Source organism: Myzus persicae, unplaced genomic scaffold, assembly GCF_001856785.1.
Source record: "Myzus persicae strain clone G006 unplaced genomic scaffold, MPER_G0061.0, whole genome shotgun sequence".
NCBI lineage: Eukaryota > Metazoa > Arthropoda > Insecta > Hemiptera > Aphididae > Myzus > Myzus persicae.
The window spans coordinates 131,389-151,877 of NW_019102683.1; the positions used below are offsets into that span (position 1 = coordinate 131,389).

At 26.6% G+C, this 20,489-nt stretch overlaps 1 protein-coding gene across 1 annotated transcript in view; it reads right to left on the reverse strand.

Moving 5' to 3' along the window:
- The window catches only part of LOC111032946 (diuretic hormone receptor-like), a 51,307-nt gene that overhangs the window by 1,904 nt on the left and 28,914 nt on the right, over positions 1-20,489 (reverse strand). The window contains exons 2-10 of the mRNA XM_022313439.1: positions 16,097-16,202; positions 15,759-15,921; positions 12,908-13,106; positions 12,737-12,824; positions 11,457-11,550; positions 11,149-11,229; positions 1,201-1,265; positions 989-1,123; positions 678-866 (exon numbers count right to left, since the gene is read on the reverse strand). Coding sequence (XP_022169131.1) covers positions 678-866; positions 989-1,123; positions 1,201-1,265; positions 11,149-11,229; positions 11,457-11,550; positions 12,737-12,824; positions 12,908-13,106; positions 15,759-15,921; positions 16,097-16,135 — 1,053 coding nt within the window. The 5' untranslated portion in view covers positions 16,136-16,202. The remainder of the gene's footprint in view (positions 1-677; positions 867-988; positions 1,124-1,200; positions 1,266-11,148; positions 11,230-11,456; positions 11,551-12,736; positions 12,825-12,907; positions 13,107-15,758; positions 15,922-16,096; positions 16,203-20,489) is intronic.

Consider the following 20,489-nt stretch of genomic DNA (forward strand, 5'->3'; position numbering starts at 1 on the left):
AGAACAACACACTGGTCAGTTAGTTTCCAAAAAAAAAAAATGTACAGTAGCTAATTTCATAGTGTTCAACTGCTCATCTCCTAATATCCAACTCAAATACACAATAATATGTAGTAGTTAAATTTTAATGAACATTTAAGTTGAAATATTGATAAAAACGTGCTAATTTACAACGCATTCAAACAATTAAATGTAAATTAAAGTACATAGACACTAAATAAAAATATCACAAATTATTGGTGGATTAATCTTGTATATTCCAATAAAAAGCCCAAATAGTAAATAGTAAGTAAACTTGACGTATTTAAGGGATAAATTTGATATTCGACCTATGGAATATTGACATATCGTCTCCTCTTCTCCCCATCACCATGCAATTTCATCCGGGTCAAGATCAAAATGTCTTTTATTATTACTATTTAGACATATAGCTGGTAGTTGCCATGTGCTTGATAATATAAGGGATAAGTACATACACAGTACTCAGATTAGAAAAAAAAATGGGTCCCATTGCCCCCCTTCCCTCGTGGGTTCTTGTATTGGACAAAACACATACGATATTACGATATCATGTTATACCTTAAGGCTAAAAGATAAGTCGTACTCAATCGGGTTGTAAGTTGTAACCATAATATATTATAGGTATTGCAGATCTATGATTTTAATGGAGTGCTTACCTGAGTACTGATTATTACAACTTTGCTGAATTTGTAAATATTAACCAGTAATCCCGTGGAACTGGGATTGATCATGTCCAAACAAAAGGTAATGCCCAGTAGTGGTATCAACACTAAAAGAGCTTTGGTGGCTTTTTTGTAGTTGTGAGTTTCTGCGGATTTGGTGGACCTTATTTTTGTTATCAACACCTTACAAAAACCAGTGACAAAAATGAACTTCATAATATAAAAGTGATATGACGTCAGACTATTGCATAGACTGTATTATATAAGGTCCATAGATTTTTGTTGATTTTGTCGACATTACTTACCCTCATAATTTTTACAAGGAATATAGAGTTGATCAGCAAAACGATGACTATCGGTGACTGATATATCCAATCGTCTACGTATGAGGCCATTAAGGGACAATATCTTTCGTATGTGATCTGGTTGTACAAATCTAACTAAGAAAAAAAGAACAACAATTTGTATTATTACCATTATTATGTGTTCTACGTGTGCGTGTCCAATGACTACTTACGTCATTTTTAGTCGGCACCAAAAGTTTTGTGACGCACCAAGTGGGTATAATGATCAATGGTATTCCTAAAATGTGAAAACCATTAATAATATATACGGATTGTGGTTAATATATTATATTATAAGATATCGAGACAATATCACTGTGGTAAATGTTTATCGACAGTATCATCTGCTGCAGCTATGGTACATAGGTGCAATTAATTTGGGGTTCGGGTTACATTTTTTTTTGACAGTGAAACCTTTTTTTATCGACATTGATTGAAAAAAAACTAATATAAATTGAACTTTTCTTATGCCTATAAAAGTCTCGAAAATAGAAAATATTTTAAAACTTTTATGGTGTACAGACAATGCTAAAATAAACATAGGGTGAATATTGAATAAGTTTTTGAGTTATCAAAAGAAAAAATCGATTTTGCGTAAAAATTCCCATAAAAAAGATACTGAAGTTGAAAATCAAAGCATTACTTCGATATCGTGTACACAGACACAACACACATCATTGTAAAATCAATACATTCATCACTACCCCCAGAATCTAAAATAGGTCAATTTAATTGAATTTGCTTATATTTTATAATATTAATAATATATTTAAAATTAAGAGCATATTACACATGTTTAGTTTTTTAGATCATTTAAAAAAAAGATTCTTTAAATGTATAAAATATGTACTAATTCATGTACATTTTCTTGTTTGTTTTTATTCTGTTGTTATTTGTATTATAAAAGTTAAAACTATTTGAAAGACAAATTAAAAAAAAAAGATATGAGGTAGGTTTGTCGTAAAACTATAATTATTGCTAATTTTAAGATACATAGAACGTTGTTATTGGAAAACGAAAAACTAAAAATATCTAGACAACCCCACAAAAAAAAAAAAATAAAAATAAACGTTAATAGTTATGCCTACGACCTAAATTTTAGTAATATAACTTAATTCTCACTATGGTGTCTGCGTACAGGCGTAATGCGTCGCGTGTCATAAACCCTCGTAATTCGGGTGGCAATAAATCGACAGAGAGTATTCTGCGCAAGCAGAATAGATGTCATGCACCGATAACGGAACGCGCTTCGAGACTCATTAACGAGTGTTCAAACAATATTACAGAATATCAAGGGAACCCAAATGGTTGGTCGCTAACGATTACCCTTTTGTTAGAATGTATTATTATACATTTAGTTGACGAGTCACAATTATACCAGGTATAGGTACCAATAAATGTATATTTTTGTATGAGTCGATTTTGAACGGAAAAATATATTCTCAGTGAGTATTTCGATCTATATTAAAAAAAGTTTGTAAACATACTTACAGCAAGGTAAATAAATATCTTTGGAAACCCGGAAGCAGACAAGCACGGGCATTTCAAGAAGGTTTTCGTTTTTATCATTTTTTTTTAAACATTTTATGTGCATCGTATATTACATCCTCGGTATGTTATTGCATTATAAGACGGAATAACCGATCGAGTACTCTATTGCTATTTCGCTGAATATAGCATTACGCCTGTTACTCTGTTACACTGTTACCCGAGACTAGAATAGTACCTAATGCACGTGTCGGTGTGACAGTGTCCTATACACAGTCATGGGTACTGTTAGGGAATGTTCTGTCGACGGAAATTCTATTTTTTATAAGTAAGACTATATATGAGTTAACGAAATCATTGAAAATAGATGTATTGTGAAATCTGACAAGGACAATAATATATTATTATATTATTCATAATACATCGACGAAAATAGAGATTCAGTACGTGTTGTTATTACCGCTTGAAAATTTGATGGCTCAAGTATGATAACCACATTTAATATTCCATATGGATATAGGCACTAAAGACTGAGAAAAATAACTAAAGTATTAATATTTAATAGTACCATTAGTACCATATGTCCATTGTCCATATTATGGAACAATAAATACTATTATTTATTAAATAATAATCACATGAAGGCGTTTAACATTACAATGTGTTTTTATCATATTATTTTATTACAATAATTATTTGCAAGTCCATCATATTATATATATATATATATATATATATATATATATATATATATTAATAATTGATAGAATATGCGTGGGTGTGTATAAACTATCCACAGTTAAGTCCATCTCACTTATGGTTCTGAAATTCGGTACATAGATAATCCTATACTCGCAAGGATATATCCTGTATATATGATGGTCATCAAAGCCAATTTTTCCAATTTTTGCATTTTTAAGGTGGGTTACTCACACGAATTTTGTTTCTCACAAAAAACGAATATTTGTTTGTTTGTTTAGTAATCCATTGGTTACGCAAGATAAAACAGTTACCATAATTGGTTATAGTCATAGCTCTATATTTTATAAACTGCGAAAACCACCCAAATTAATTAGTTAAACATATGTGTAGTTTACATTTAACGAAGTTGAAGGCAGGGTAAATCCACTGGTGTTATTTAATTTTGTCACGGGCAATTCCGTGCAGGATCAGTTATTGTAGTATTTTATAAAAATAAATTGCAACCAATTGTTTTTACAAAATATTAATATTTAATTAAACACTTAAAACTATCCTGCAAGCTACAATAACACGATGACTTACCTAAGTACACTGCAAATTATTTTAATATAAAAAACGATATTGTTATTTATTATTATAAATTTACCATCGTGTCTTACTCTTTTAAGTCACAGGTGTATAACAATAAACTAATTACACTTATACAAGTTGTTTTACATTTTATGATTGGATCACTAATTAAATTTTGGTTTTACAATATAAAAAGCATTTAATAAAGTATTGTAATATGCAGGCTTTATAGTTACGAACTAACAAATATTTATTTAACTAATAGGTAGGTAATTTGTTGTCATTTATAACATGAAAATTGAATATTCATTTTAAAGTTTAATGGATTTTATAATTCTTCAAAAAATATCAATTTACACCCACTCTCAGAAAATGAGTTATTTTTTTTAAATGATATTAAATTTATTTATATATTATGTATGTAATTGTTTACTCTTAGGAATAAATATTAACAAAAAAAAACAACAAAATATTACGAAATAATTAAGTAAATTAGTTTTATCCTGCATATAATAGAACAATTTCACAGATGCATCAAATAGTGTTAAATTGTACATTGTAACAGAATAAAAAATGTTAATGTTTTTCTTCATTTTACATACCAGGATATATATATGTGTCATTTACAATGTACATTAGCTGTGTACTTAGACCCAAACGTTCATTTTGAGGAAGATTTTAAGTATTGAAATAAGGTGACAAGACTGACCACAACAATTGTCATGATTGAAAATCGGGGAAAATTTATTAGGAGGGGGGGGGGGTTAACCACCTCTGTTAGTATGCCTAGGGGTTAAAATTGGTGAATGCGGAGGAGGACGTGGTAAATGTAGTAATGTATTTTGGTGAGCCGAGGCTTTGAAATTTAATCAAAATAACTTTTCAACCGTTAAAATTAATTATTTAATTTCGAAAATGTATCATTTTATATTTTTCAGTATTTATAAGTACACTTTTTTTAGTTGATCAAAAAAAAATATTGAATTCAATTTTCGGCTTGTTGTCATTTGTACACATTTAATTTGATTAAATATATATAGGTATTATGATTCTATATAATATGGATATTTTTGCTACATATTAAGAAAAGCAATTAATATTTCGAGAAAACAATTTTTGGTTTAACAAATTAATGAATTGTTGTACATGTGCGAGAAAATATTACATGGAACACTCAAAATAAAATATAAATCACAGTACTCGTAGCTATTTTGCGCCACTTTAACCCCTAAATGACTAATGTAAATATGACTGTATATTCTATTATTACAAACTGTAAATATAAACCTAATGCAGTATATTTATAGGAATGAATAGCATTATTTTCAAAATTCAAGTTAAATTTAAATAAATAATAGTAAGCCGTTTGTGAATAAATATGTAGAAAAAATACACGAAAGCTACAAAAAACAAAACAAATTGTGTGTAGTAATTGTTCTAATTTAATTAGACATATTAACCCTTTAATCCTGCACTTTCAACGACTGACCGTCACATATAATTTTATAAAGATGTTCAGTTTTTCGTTATTTATTAACTTTACTACAACCTTCAAAAAACTATAAAACATAATAGTAGCTATGAACAGTTTAAGATTCTGAACAATTTCGTTAGATTTTGAGCATAATACTCACCAGAGTATATTATGAACAATATTAAATTTAAATAATAATTCAAATCAAATAACCTATTCCGATCTTTGTTTTTAAGAGCATATTTTTAGGAATAATCTTCAATGTAATAAAATCCTTTTTAATTTATTTTTTATTTTTTATTTAAGCATTGTAAAAGAACCACAAAATCTATTTTTATTAAAAAATCCTTTTATTTTTGCGTTTTGTGTGTAAATCAAAAAGCTTAAATACGTATGGAACTCAGAGATAAAATAATATATCATAGATATAGTGTGAAAGGATCTTGGAATAATTAGAGACTAATTTTGGAGTTATTTATACAAATGCATGTGAAAATATTGCTTACAAATACAGTTGCTTTCATATTTGCAAACCATAATGATGCTTACGAATATTACGTTACAAAGGAAGACTAATTTTTTTTCTCAATAACATATATACAAGTAACACAAATATGCAATAGCTAACGAATATGTAACAATCTCTTTAGAGTATAAGATGCGAAAGTATAAATGTCACATTAAAAATAAGATAAAAACATTATACTTTTATAAGTTGCAAAAGTATATAAAATAGTGAATTATTAATAAAAATATGAAATATACCTTAACTGTTGTTTTTAGAAGCGATTTTCAAACTTTTTAGCTCACAGAACCCTTAAGTTATTTTTAAAAAAATACGAAGCTATATGGTTACACGATATTGGGATATAAATGCAAAACCAAACAAATTATAAATTATGATTTAATTCGGATGTATCCGTGTAGTTCTAGGGTTTTGAAAACAGCCGGTCTATAGTATAATAAATAAAATGAACATATTGGAATATGTTCTTAAACCAATTATTTCATAATAACTATTTTTAACACTGTTAATCATGTTGGTATTAAAACATTAAAAAGCATATTTAGATTACTTGGTATCATTGATCTTAAGTTAACTATAATTAATTCACTCTGTTCCACAAATATCTATTATTATGTTTCGGTTATAGGTATTATAACAGTAATTTGTACTACTTACTTGATTATTTAGAAAAATCCAAACTTCCATTGAAAAACAAAATATTCTATTACTTTTTAGTTTTTGCTATCTACCCAAGTATAAATATTGATTTTAGTTTTAAAAGAATGAGCAATTTCAATTACAATATGGATTTGTCATTGTATAAAAAAATGATACATAAATGGTTTCCAAGAGATTTTTTGTGGAAAACTAGTGGTAGTGAAAGACAGTGCAGAATGATAAACATTTGTCTAACTTCACATAACTGACAATAAACAACGGGACAATGCACTTATAGGGTCATGAGAACATTTGGCATCAAATATTGGACAGCGTTTTATTGCGGTGCAAAATCAAACTATCTTAAACTTTATTTCTTGTTCTTTTTCTTAAATCCACAAAGGTGTTATATTGTATAATAACCAAAATGTTGTCTTCAGTTGACTTCCAAAAAGAAAAAAAATGTAATTAATTATTAATTCAATATTACGCATATATCATTAATAAAATCAAATATTTTGTTATAAAAATCGAACCACACGAGGATTAACTTTTTCATGTTATGGAATGATAAAACATTGAGAACATATTAAAATGAAATGATTAAATAGTGTATTAAGTTTCATTTTGATAATTTAATGAAGTTATAAATAACTATAAATTACAATTTCACAGACGATCACGTTGAGTAATCGATTCTTCATAAAAGGTTAGTTAATATTAATACATTATATTTCTGTTTTATATAAGAAAGGATTGTGTCGAAATATATTCAGCTTAATGTATTAGTAGAGTATTTATTATTACCTAAATATAAACACAAATATTATTCAATAATATTGAATATAAAATTCCCTTAGGCAATTTTGAAGTTATAAATAATAATCCAGTATCAGTATAGATAATTGAATAGTTGTATCAATAATCTCTTTAGTACAATTCTCGAGTGAAATGAATACAATTTATTATTATAGATAAGCCTAATACTTCAGGTTTAAATGTCTAATTTTGTAATATTATATTATAGGTAGTAAATAAAATAATATTTTTTAGTTACCTAATTATATAAATTCGATTACAAACACTTAAGAGGACGCCACACCTGCATGTGTTTTCTATGCCTTACAAATGTACAACAGAGCAAAAACTGTTTGGCGCAAGCTAGAACCACTCAGTCTGTAGTCTTAGTAGCGACTCCAAAAGCTTACACAATATAGAAGATAATATTTTCTGTGTCGTAGCCTTTTTATTTGTTTGATATAATTAAGAAGAAAAAAGTTATAATACTTTTAAACATTTGTTATTCTTGCCTTTTCTAAACTTAAATAACTTTTGATATATTAGTGCTATTGAAAAAATAAAAATCTATGACACAGTTAAAATTCCCCTCTATTCGTGGTGAAAATTTGGTTTCTTATTTATAACTGTAGTTTTCTCGATTCTGTCCCGCGCGAAACAATTTTTGATATGTTTTACATACTTTGTAAGATGGAGACAATAACAATAACTACTATCTAAATACCACACTTAAAAAAAAGTGGGGAAAAAAGGAAAAAAAAGAAAAAAAAGAAAAAGGTAATAAACATATAAATATTTAGTTTCGTTCAATCTCAATAATTTCTATTAAAAATGTTTGTTGGTGTTGTTAATTGGAATGGAAAATATTGAATTCACATAAAATACAATAGAATATTTTAATTAGCTATTCTAACTAATTGGTCATTACAATTTTTACCTCGACAATTTGGGAAGTAAAAATGTATAGTGATACACGATTTGGTATGATGTCTTGAAAAAAACTACATGTCAATAATTTCAATAATAATAATTTTTCTTGTATAAATATTAAAAACACCATGATGAGAATTATTGCAAGTGGGAACTGATAAAAATAATGACGAAATACTTAATATTGATTGATTTATATTATATTTATAAATTAATTATACAATTAAGAGGACACTACCCGTGCATTGTTGTCTCTGTCAGTACGACATGGCAAATTTTCGTTTATTAGTTTTAAATTTTAATAGTGTGTTGTTAGTTTTGATATCACAGTGAAATTTTCTATTATAAAACTCTTAGGTAAGAACATTATCTATGCTTAAGTCTTATTCGATATTTTAATTTTTCATGCGCGATATGAGAGTTTATAATTTATGATATTTCACATACCTATTTCTTGCTTGATAATTAAAACATCAAACAAATTTCTGATGCTTGAGCCTTAAGCATAGATAATGTTTATCTAAAAGTTTGATGATGGGTTAATTTACTCGAATATCAAAACTAACAGAATTGCTATTGAAACTAGAAAAAACGAAATTTGCTTTGTCACAACTTTGCAAGGAGACAATAAACTTATGGGTAGCGCTCTTAAGTAAACATAACTAGTGTGTCCGTGGACAAAATGGGGCGGATTGATAGAGGAAGAAATATATATTGGTTTTTATTAATATAAAATGTAATGCTCCGAAGTATATTAAATTGCTATCCTATGGTTTTTGAGTTTTAATAATTATAAACTATTTTCTCCCAATCGGTTAATAGTTCATCGTTATAGTAATATTCGAATTCTATCATAACTAAAACCAACCATTAAAGTTAATATATTTAATGATAATGTTTAGATAAATTTTGTAATATCATAGTATCTTATTTCTTAATACAATTATTATTGTTTTCCATATTAACAATAAAAAATATACATAACAACAGCAATAATGTACTGGTTAAAGTGAATTAAATGGAGTTCAAAATATCTATGAAAAAATTAGGTATATGAATTTTTCTAAGTCAACTTTTTTTACATTTCCCTATCTATACATATTATATACATTGTTATAACAAATAATATTGGTAGGTACACCTAATAATAGTTTAGCTTAAACTTAAATTCAACTTTTAAACCGACTTACTAAGGCTTTGCATCAGAATTAATAAGAACTCTTAATACCCATACAACCCAAGCGGTCTCGAGTGACAACACTAACATAAACAGCAACAAACCTAAATCAAATACCACGGTCAACGAAAACTTTAAAATATTATGGTAATACGACTAAGTATCTGAAACTCTTCATAGCCTTCTTCATTTTTCATACTTCGCTATCACTTTGATTTATTTTTGTATAGTTTTTGCAAATTTAACCATCTACTCGAAGTAATCAAAATATTTTTAAATATCCAAAATACAAAAACCAATCTTGAATTCGGTTGAAAAGATAGCTTAATTTTTGTATTATGACCATTTATCTACCATAACATTGAATTTATATTACATTTTTAATACAATTATCAACAGTTAAACTATTAAAAAATGTTGATATAAGTTATCAATAAATTGGATGACCCTATCAGGAACACTTTATAATTTAAAAAAATATATACACATTAGTAAATAGCAAAATAAAATGGTTATCTAATATAATATTATAAGATGATTTACTAGTCGTATGGTTTCAATTGATGTTCACAAGATCTTATATTACATAATAGTATGTACTTCAGTAGTTGTCTGAGGTACCCAAGTGAATTTATTACGAGTACATAATTTTAAAGACGTCCGTAAAATAATAAAATCAATAAAACCATATTTCGAATAAATTTAGTTGAAGTACTGGGGTATATAATTTGAGTGGTGCAGGTAGAATGTATGAAACTGTGGTCTGAAAAACAAAAATTTAAAAAAATATTGTACCAAAAACAATTTCCTGTTTTCCACGTTAATAAAATCAATATCAAAACCTCTACATATGTATAATCGATGAGCGTCCATTACCGTCGTTGTTACATGGACTCAGTCAACTGATTTATGTGAATTTGAAATATGAATATTATTGTAAACAAAAGAAGCTAAAAAACGAGTACCTAAGTAAAAAATTTGTTTTTATCGAATCTGTTGAAATTTGTAAACAGCTATATATGGTAAACGTTGAAATATAGTAAAATATTATAAGAAAATGTTTGAGAAAAAATAAAATAAATATTCGTTTTCTACTGTCTGGTAATATTTATACTTACCATATTTGTTCATAATTTGTTTGCTGAGAACAAAGATAGGTATCTGTATCAAGCAAGTGAAGCGATCATGAGAAATCATAAATACCCAGTTGTTCCGGGAGGAGAAAATAGTGATTTGGTTATAGGATTCACAACTTGTTGAACGTTGAACCTTATCAGGAACCCTATATATACGCTTTTATAGGAAAAATCTTTACTTAAATATAACGTTAACGTTATAAATGTTTAAAATTAACAAATTCCGAATTGCGTAGTCGTTTATATTAAACTAGTATTAAAATATAAAATATCTCAAAGAATAAAATGGTTTATTCGCATCGCATTTGATTTGTGCTTGTGTATAAAAAATAAGAATTAATTTTTATTTATTATTAGCAATCAATAATCATATTAATATGTGTTATTCCATCATTCCTGTGTTGTTTGTATACATAATATAAAAAGTTAAATGTAAAAATGTAATTTTAAAAATGACTTATACTATTATTATTTGTTCATAGAGGTAATTAAAGTAGGTAGTTAATTATACATTTAATGTAAATTAATTATTTTTAATATAAGTTGGTACTGTAAACACTTTTAATTTTTTGTATTATTTATTTTATGGCCCTTGGAATAATATGGCATTCAACTTATAACTAAACTATGATAAGACATTTTAATTTCACTTAATAGTGACACATAAAATACAAAACTTACCCCATCCGATAGCCATATATGTTCGCAACCGCACTCTGTCTGGGAAAAATGTATCTACGACTATTATAAATAAATACATTCCTGAAAACCAATTCATTAGGTATTAAAATCGTGTAAATATTTTACGCACACATTTAATTTATGAGTTTTGATGTTAAATTTGACCACGGTAGTCGTTTGTTCAACAAAAACAAAATTCACAAATAAATAAAACAAATAACAACACGCGGTTATTGTGTCTCTTGAGTCGTGAACGCGTGTTATTTTAGGATTAGTCATAATAATTTAATTTATATTACGATGTTTACCTTCGATAAACGCCCAAAAATAATTCGTCATGGTGAAATAGTAAAGTGGTAACACCAACAAAGCACATTTAAATGTCCCCGTGTTGGTCAAGTTCTGCAAAATAAACGTTTTTCTGATTAAAACAATTATAATATCCATATTATATGTATAAATATTTATTCTAATTAAAAATGGTTCGTAATTTAGTTTTATCAAATATAATATTTTATCTATATATAGGTTTATATTATTACGATGATCATAATATAATTTATTATAATTTATATTTTTAAGCTTATAATTATTTATTGAATAATACAATTTCAATCTTAACGCAAAAATGGGGATATTGATTTATTAGAATTATTCTAGAATACCAATATATTATATAAAAAAATAATCCTTTACCTGAAAAATGAATATTACCCAGTAATAAATATTATATAATTTAAAAAAAAAATTATATTGGTTTGGTATATTTAATATGTAATTAAACTTGTTTATACTTAAATCTTTTAACATTTTAATAAAATGTATTTGTATTTCGTTGTATTATGATTTTTAACGATCAAAGTTTATTTAATCAGCAAATTTATTTGTATAATATATTTTTTTCTTCTAAAATGAAACAAAATGTTGATTAGTATTAATATTATTTCATCAATTTGTTTAGGAACACCTACTCAAACATATTAAATCTCACGGAGATACTAATTTCTGTAGGTACTAATACATTATATCCTGATGGTTTTCGTCGGATAAAAATATAAAATATGGAAAAGACATGGAAAATTAAGTTAGTATAATATTACAATCAAGTTTAAGTCTTTAGGTACGCATATATAAAAATCAACAATCAACATAAACTTAGCGCAGTGACAAACGAAGTGGTATCCGGAGTCTGGGCATATTATAATTTTATATTAAGAACGGTTGTTCTCATTATTAAAACTTTGTCTGAATTTTCGTTACTTTAATTACAATGGAAATATTAAAAAAATTATCATATTTTTAATCGTACGATGTAGGTTTTATTTTTAATTTAAATTGTACATATTGAACTTAGTACAATAAATAAAATAATTATAAGCCTTGAAAATGCATTTTCATCAATAATCATAATTTGTTTAAAATGTAATTATTCAATTTTTGAATTAATTTTCGTCTCACGACATTATCAAATTAAAGTGAAATTATTTTAAACAACTTTACAAACGCATTACTAGTACTTTGGACTTTGAGCTAGGAAATCAAATAGATTATATTTCGAAAAACAGATTAATTAATATTGTTGACATACAGTGTAGTTCAGTATCCACATGATGCCTGCTAATAAGTACGACGCCATCAAATTCGAATGGATTTTGTTGCGCAAACATTTCAGTTCTCTATGGAATAATAATATACAAAAGACACAGACTATAAATATTTTTGTTCGATAAAAGTAACTAGTTTGTATTGTACTTCTCACTTAAATCGCCAGAATACAAAAATGGCCAGTGATGTCATTATTAATGACAAACAATGACCAGCTATATACAAATAAATAATTATATCAACAGTGCCTTCTTCATCGTACGTCACTGCTTTCGGATCACCAAGAATCGTGCACTCGTTGAAATCGGTTAGGCCCCAAGTATTGTTCTCGTAGCATATCCGACTTGCATTTTCTAAACAATAATTAAAAATAAAAATAGTTATATATTTTGTCCAATAATAATTCTTCACATTTATAGATATAATTAGTTTCTATTAGGTGCGTAGCCTGAATTTTTTAAGGGGGGGGGGTTGTTGTTTAATTTAATGTTTTATTACAACTTTGAGAGAGATGCTGTTCACACATCTAATATATTTTAAATGTTTGGAATACCACCGAAGAGGGGTGTCTTGACATCCAAAACACCTCCCCCGGCTACGCGCCTGATTTATATTGGCACTCTTTATTAGTTATAAATTACTTTCATATAAAAAGTACAAAATCTTCCGGCTCCATGCGTTCTAAACATTTTAAATTATGGTTGTTGGAAAATACTAAGAACCCACTTTATAACATAAAAATTCTAACTCAAATTGTCAGACAAGACAGTCTTCATGGCTATCACATATGAATAGTAAAGTAAGACACTTAAAGTCATAAGTTATGAATTCCGGGGAAATATTCTAATTATGTATTATCATAACTACTTTATCCTATGTACAATGTACAAGGCAAACCAATAGACAAACCTTAAGTTAACCTATTAACATTAGAACTCATAACAAAGGATATCACGTATATATAGGAAGTTTAAAACGCATAACGCATTTGAAAATCAAAATGGTTTGTTGTGGGTTCGTAACTAACGTTGTCCAAGACAAATATTATGTCAATGTGTTTAGATTTTATAGCTCAGAAATTGAGTGTAAAATATGATATTTTGAATTTTTTATATTTTTTTTTTATATTTTTTTTTTATATTTTAATTTTTTTATTTAATCAAGTCCTCTAATCTACCCAAGTCCAAAAAACTGTCAGTAAAAGTATAAAATAATTGTATGAATACAAAATTATTGATATTGTTGCTTTCTAAATTGAATATAAAAAATTAGTCCTTTTATCTGAATAAAGCGAGACGGGTGATTATCATGACAATTCCTTGTTTCGTTTATATTGCTCACAACAGCTTACAAAAAGCTGTGTCCAAACTAAAGATGTATTTGCAGGGAACGTGTTTCTAATTTCCCTTCATAGGTAAGTGACAGAATCAAATAAATTCTGATATGGACGTGGTCTTAAAAACTTTTTGTAAATTTATATTAAAATCTAATTCCTTAATATTTGGACATTATTTATTTGAAAAAAATCAAGTAAAAAAAGTTTTCATGAGATAAATGGTATAATTACGTTGTTATAATTAATGTGGATGTAGCATTTTGAAACTGTTTTAGACTTTGTGCCAAATAGTATATAATTTTGACGTATACCAGAAACATTTTCCTTTTAATTTTTACTGTGTAGTAATAAAATCCTTTTATTAAACATTTTTTTGCGCTACTCATAAAATCTAAATGCTATTTTGCATAGTTTTGCAAGTTTCTGAAGTGCTGGTACACATGAGAGTTTTGAGAATAGGTACCCATTTATATTGTATAATTGTAACCTACGTTGTCACTGATTAATATACGTACCCAAGTTTTGTTACCGTGTTTTTTGTTTTTACACAATACTATATAAAAATGTGTCAAATTTATAAAAATAGTTTATACTCTACGAATACGTGCTGTATGTTTTGGTAGTTGATATACTAAATCTATGAGTTTGAATGAAAGGCAGATACAAAATGATGATCATTATATATTATTTTGTTACATACAAATATAAAATAGACACTTCTGTTTGTGAAAAAAAAAAAAAACATTAATAATAATATTGTTACTTATTAATGTATTAGTTAAAGATACTTATTTACTAGAAGAGCGCAAACTTAAATATCTAGTTAAATATTATTTAATTAGGAATTGTCATTTTAATATCTATTGAATAGTGATAGCAAATTGTAATTTTTAACTCTCATAGAAAAATATAAAATATTTTAAATAAATTTATGCCGAACAATGATTAGGTAAAGTATAACATAATTCTTCTTACGTTATGATTGTGTATTATCATTATTACTTATTATTTTTTTAAATTCTGAGTGGAGCCATAAATTTATGCATGATAATGTGTTAAATGTTTGTATTTATGTACCTACACGTTTTATATTAGTGAATAAATACTCAGTGACATATTTAGGAAGGGGTTCTAGAGGAGGTGATCGTCCCGGGCGTCATTTGTTTAGGGGCGGAATCAGATTTATATACTACTCATCTTCTGAACAATTATGTAAATTGGCCAATTTTTGTTTTTGTTCAATAGTATTCAAAGATTATAACACCCGCTGTCACCAACTGTTATAAACAAATTATAACTTTATAAGTAATTGTGTGTTGCGTAAAATGTTGAACAAATATTAAAAAAATAAAAATAAAACTAGGAAAGATATTACAGGTTTTTTTTTGTTGTTATCAAATATTATTAGTTTTTCAGTCTTTAAATAATATTAGTGCATTCCCAAAAAACCATTTATTGTTATTTGATATTAATATGTGATTGTTGCACGTTGATAAAAGTTAATTATTTTTACTCTCTTATTTTAAGGAACATGACATGTAATTTTAACGTAATTGGTGAATTAATCTGTGTTTGTATGCTATTCCAAGTTAATCGGGTCCGGTGAAAACATTTTAATGGTCATAAATGTTAATAAATATTTAACTAATCGGGTTCCACGTTTACTTACTAGTTGTATCATATAATATTCCTCTGAGCTCTCGAAAACATGGCTGATATACGATTACACCAGCCGGTGTGGGAGGCCAACATATCAGTGAATCTGATGATGCATTACACCCGTTTATCCAATGATCATCCCATTCGTACCAAGACCTGCATTTCAAAGCAGCCTGGAAATTATTCATCGATACAAATTATTACATTTTAAATCCAATCAACATATAATCACAATATCATATCTAAATTTTGTGGGATAAAGTGGAACGTGGAAATGTCTTTAATGTTAGCCACCCACTTATAACCAATGTTTAATTTTTGAATAATGGAAAATATCAAAATTTTTACTTCTTCGTTCGGTGACCAAGTTTCATTGAAATAATCCATACTGATTTCTCATGCTGAAATTAATTATGGATATAAAAAATTAATGTTATCTTTGCGTATTCATTTTCTGAAAAAAAAAAAACCATTTATTCGGTTAAATTAATTGTATTTTGTCAAGGATGTTACAATGTATACAAAATGTCAAAACCCGAATATTAATGGAAGGTATATAAATATTTTTTTCAAATGTATTATAATATATAAATCCAATTTAATATACATGCGTATTGCGTATGTTGAATACATAAAATATACCATAATAAGCATACTAAATATAGAAGAAGCAAACTGTTTAATCAACAAAGATAATCTACAGTGACTTTATCACGATGCACGATGCACCTGAAAAACTAAATGTACAGAAGGCAGTGAATCCTTCTCATAAATCAACGTCATAAATATAATTTACTTATCGCTTAGCCATAATGATATTATTTCTAATATTATGTCTTGATTTTACTCCTGTGGCCTATATACTAACTGGTGGTGTCATAGTAGCTGATTTAATATTTCAATTATAATTTCATTAAGTCATAATGTTTATAAATATATAAAGACAAATTGCATTACAATATTATATTATAGATAATTTCAACATGAATAAACTTTGGTAATTAAAAGTTTGAATTTTATATTTTGTTTAGTATAAGATACTACTCTACAAGATATTGTTAAGATGTAAACTTGATCATAAATAATTAATTCAGCAACTAAATATATACCACGAGTTTGTTGACTGTTACTACCTAAAGGTTATAATAATTGCATGTTTATTGTGATACGTGTCTCGGCCAATCACGCATATGTGGGAATAACGTATAATTATACTATGATTCGTAATAACTTATAAGTTTAATAACAATATTGTACCGACTTGATAAGAAGATGGTGAAAATAATATAACGATTTGTTGTACCTTACACTAAATTAAATTATGAGCTCATTCACAACTTTAAAAGGAAGTAATCTATAGCCTGCCAAATATTTATTTATAATATATTATATTTTTAAAAATACAGATATCTATAGAAGATAATAAATCATAATATGATAATATAATAAATATACCTATTGCCAATAAGCTAACCATTATAGGATAATTACAAGACAATAGGTATTTAAAATGTCATTCTTAATAAAAATTTTAATATTGTGCATAATGTATCTATTTTAATATCGCCTATTGGATTGTAAACACAAAACTATCCAATAACTAGAAAATATCATAGTTTTAATTGTTACTTAATTTTATATTTTATAGTAAGTGGTAGTTGTAATTTCCAGCTGCCCTGTAACTAATATAGTTTATGAGTTTATGACAAAAGCATTAATTAAATACGTATATCACAGATATGATGAGGTCGACAATATGTTATATAAAAATGATAGGGATGTGACATAAGTGCAAATCAAAGTGCAACTTGACTTGCGTTTCTAGGGACAACTCAAGTTTTTTTTAAATGTATTGCAACTATCAAATTTATCGCTGAAGTTAGTAAATCATTTTCGAGGATGTTATAAATTCTTAAAACAAACGATGGTAGCTAGAAAATAGATAGAAAATAATATTAAATCTATTTCTGAAGTCAGCAAAACCAAATTTTATTTGATTTACATACTAATTACTATTTATGAGGAATTAACCTTATATAACATTTTCAAGTTTTTTGACCAAGCTTTAAATTATGTATCAACAATAATAATTTAAAAAAAACTAAAAATCTAAAATTTATTATGCCTATTAATGGCGTGAAAAGAATCAAACTACTTTTGAACATTTTATTATGACACATACAAAATGGTGAATTGGTACATTTGGTGAAAATGTAAAGTACTGTTATTCGTTTTTGAGTTATAACAAAAGAACAAAATCGATTTTGAGTAAAAATTCCAGTTTTTCTTATTTTTGTTTTTGTTTTACACGATGCTTTTGAAAAATTAAATTTTTACTTTTGAATATGTATTTTGTGTTTCATAATCATCGAATAAATTAAAACAATATGTACCTACTTAAAAATTATAGCATTTTGTTTCTAATAGTGTGTATAGAAATGGTTTATACATTCATTAAGTTAAAGTAATATTAACTAGGCACGCAGAATCTAACAGTAGGTATATTAAATAATATTTTGTTTTAAAAAGACCTACTACAGACGTTACTTGAAGTTCATTAATAATTTTTCACTTACTATAGTTAGTGTATATTGTTCAAAATAAATTAAGCAATGTAGTAAGTTTATATAAAAATGTATTCGAAAACACTATTTTGGGAAAATTTACTGACATGCATTCAAAAAAGGCAAAATGTTAAGACTTAAGAAGGACTTTGGTTGAAATTGTACCAAAAAATTGACAAACAATTTTAAACTGTCTGCATGAATTGTCAAAAGTTGAAACTAAAAAGTAAAAGTAACTTCTGTTTGATTAAGTTCACTGGGAATCGTTTACGCAACAAGTTATTTTTTATGTTATGGGCTGGTAGTTATGTCTAATGGTTATCATAAAAACCCTTTTATAAATTAAAACCGTATTTCACCAAAGTTTATTTTCAGTAAAGATTACTCGAATTTTGTTTTTGATTGTGTAGTGTAAATTTAAAAGTTATATCAGATATTGTTATGATAATTTATGATAATAATAAGAACAGATGGAACTGCTTTTTTCAAAATTCAAAACAAGGTCAATATTATTGACTCGCGTAATCGACAATTCACAAAAAAATTTAAATAACAATTACTATTATTATTATAATAACATAAGACTTAAAAACAAACCCATCAATATCAAAACACTTATTTTATCTTTTATACCTAAGGTAGGCATCAGTTTAGTACCGCGACAATTTAAATAATATAATATTGGTCCATTGAGGACCCAAGACAATTTACTTTATATGATTAGGAGTGACGTAGTGAGAGTTGTCGTCTTAAAGCTGTTAATACGTTATTCTATTTGGCATGTATCAGAAGTTAACATCAATTTAATAAATCACTACGTCATAAAGTGTTGAATGTAGTCACAGCAAGAATACATATAGACAGGTGATGTGAAAATGCGGCTCAGTGCTTGTATTAAACTAATGGGATTATGGCACATGTGAATTAACAACTAGTATAATTTATAATATAATACAATAATACAATATTATAGAGCCATTTGTAGAAAGGCTGTTAGTTCAAAATGTTAAAAACACTTCCAATGGGTAGATAAAATAGCTATTTAAGTATTATTTTTTTGTTATTAAAACAATTCTGAATTACCTTGACATTGTATTATTTGATATGTTATATTAATAAGCATGATTATTTATCAATACTTATACTTTATGTAAATTAATGTTTTAAAAAATAATTTAAATGATAGAAGTTGTTGCCTTGTTGGATAGAATTTATATTTATCTGCACAATTATCAAATAGATATTTTTGTGTTTGAATACAATTAAGCATTAAGAGGATAATACCTTTCTAGTATTAATCTTCTTAAGCCTATAAAAAATCATACATTAATTTTGGAACTCCTACAATGTATATTTTCAGTATTCAACACTTTCTTGAAACCCATTTTGATTTGTTTAACAAATTAAAAGCTTTAAAATTAAATACAAAATATTTCACACTTGTGATGTTTTTTATGTTCATACGGCTAGGTTGACAATTACATGATGCACAAAAAAAATGTGTATTTAAGGATATTTTATCGTTTAAAATAAGGAATCACTGATCACGTATACTCATGTATAGGTATAATTTGTGATTAATAAATACTAAACAAAGAATTTAATTAGCATACCTAGGCACATTAGTCATACACTCAACAACATATTAATACTAGATGGGTGCCTACATGTTTCTTAAAAATCCAAATCTTTGCTATATAAAAATCAGGATTATAAGTTATTCGATGATTTACACATTTAAACAGCTATATTACATATTATCAAGGTTAAATTATTAAAAGCTGAAACTATACAATTATGTTATAACTAATAAAATTTTAATAACACCACAAGGTGGTTGATGTAGAGTACAATGTATAATATATAGTAAGCATAAAATAACAGCTGCGAGTGCATAAGAAAATTAAGGTGTGTATGCATATACACATAGCACATAATACATTAAATTAACTAAATGGAAAAGTCACAAGAGGTGAAGAATTTTAATAATGAAGGTAGCTTAATGGTTAGAAATTACGGGTTTGTACTCGATATATATATATATATATATATATGTAGTTAATCACTAAGTCAAATAAGGATGGTCTTCCAATCGCATAATATTCCAAAATGGAGTGAACACGGGAAAAAATAAAGGGAGCAGGGGAGTATGGACTGGATGATAATATATTGGTGTT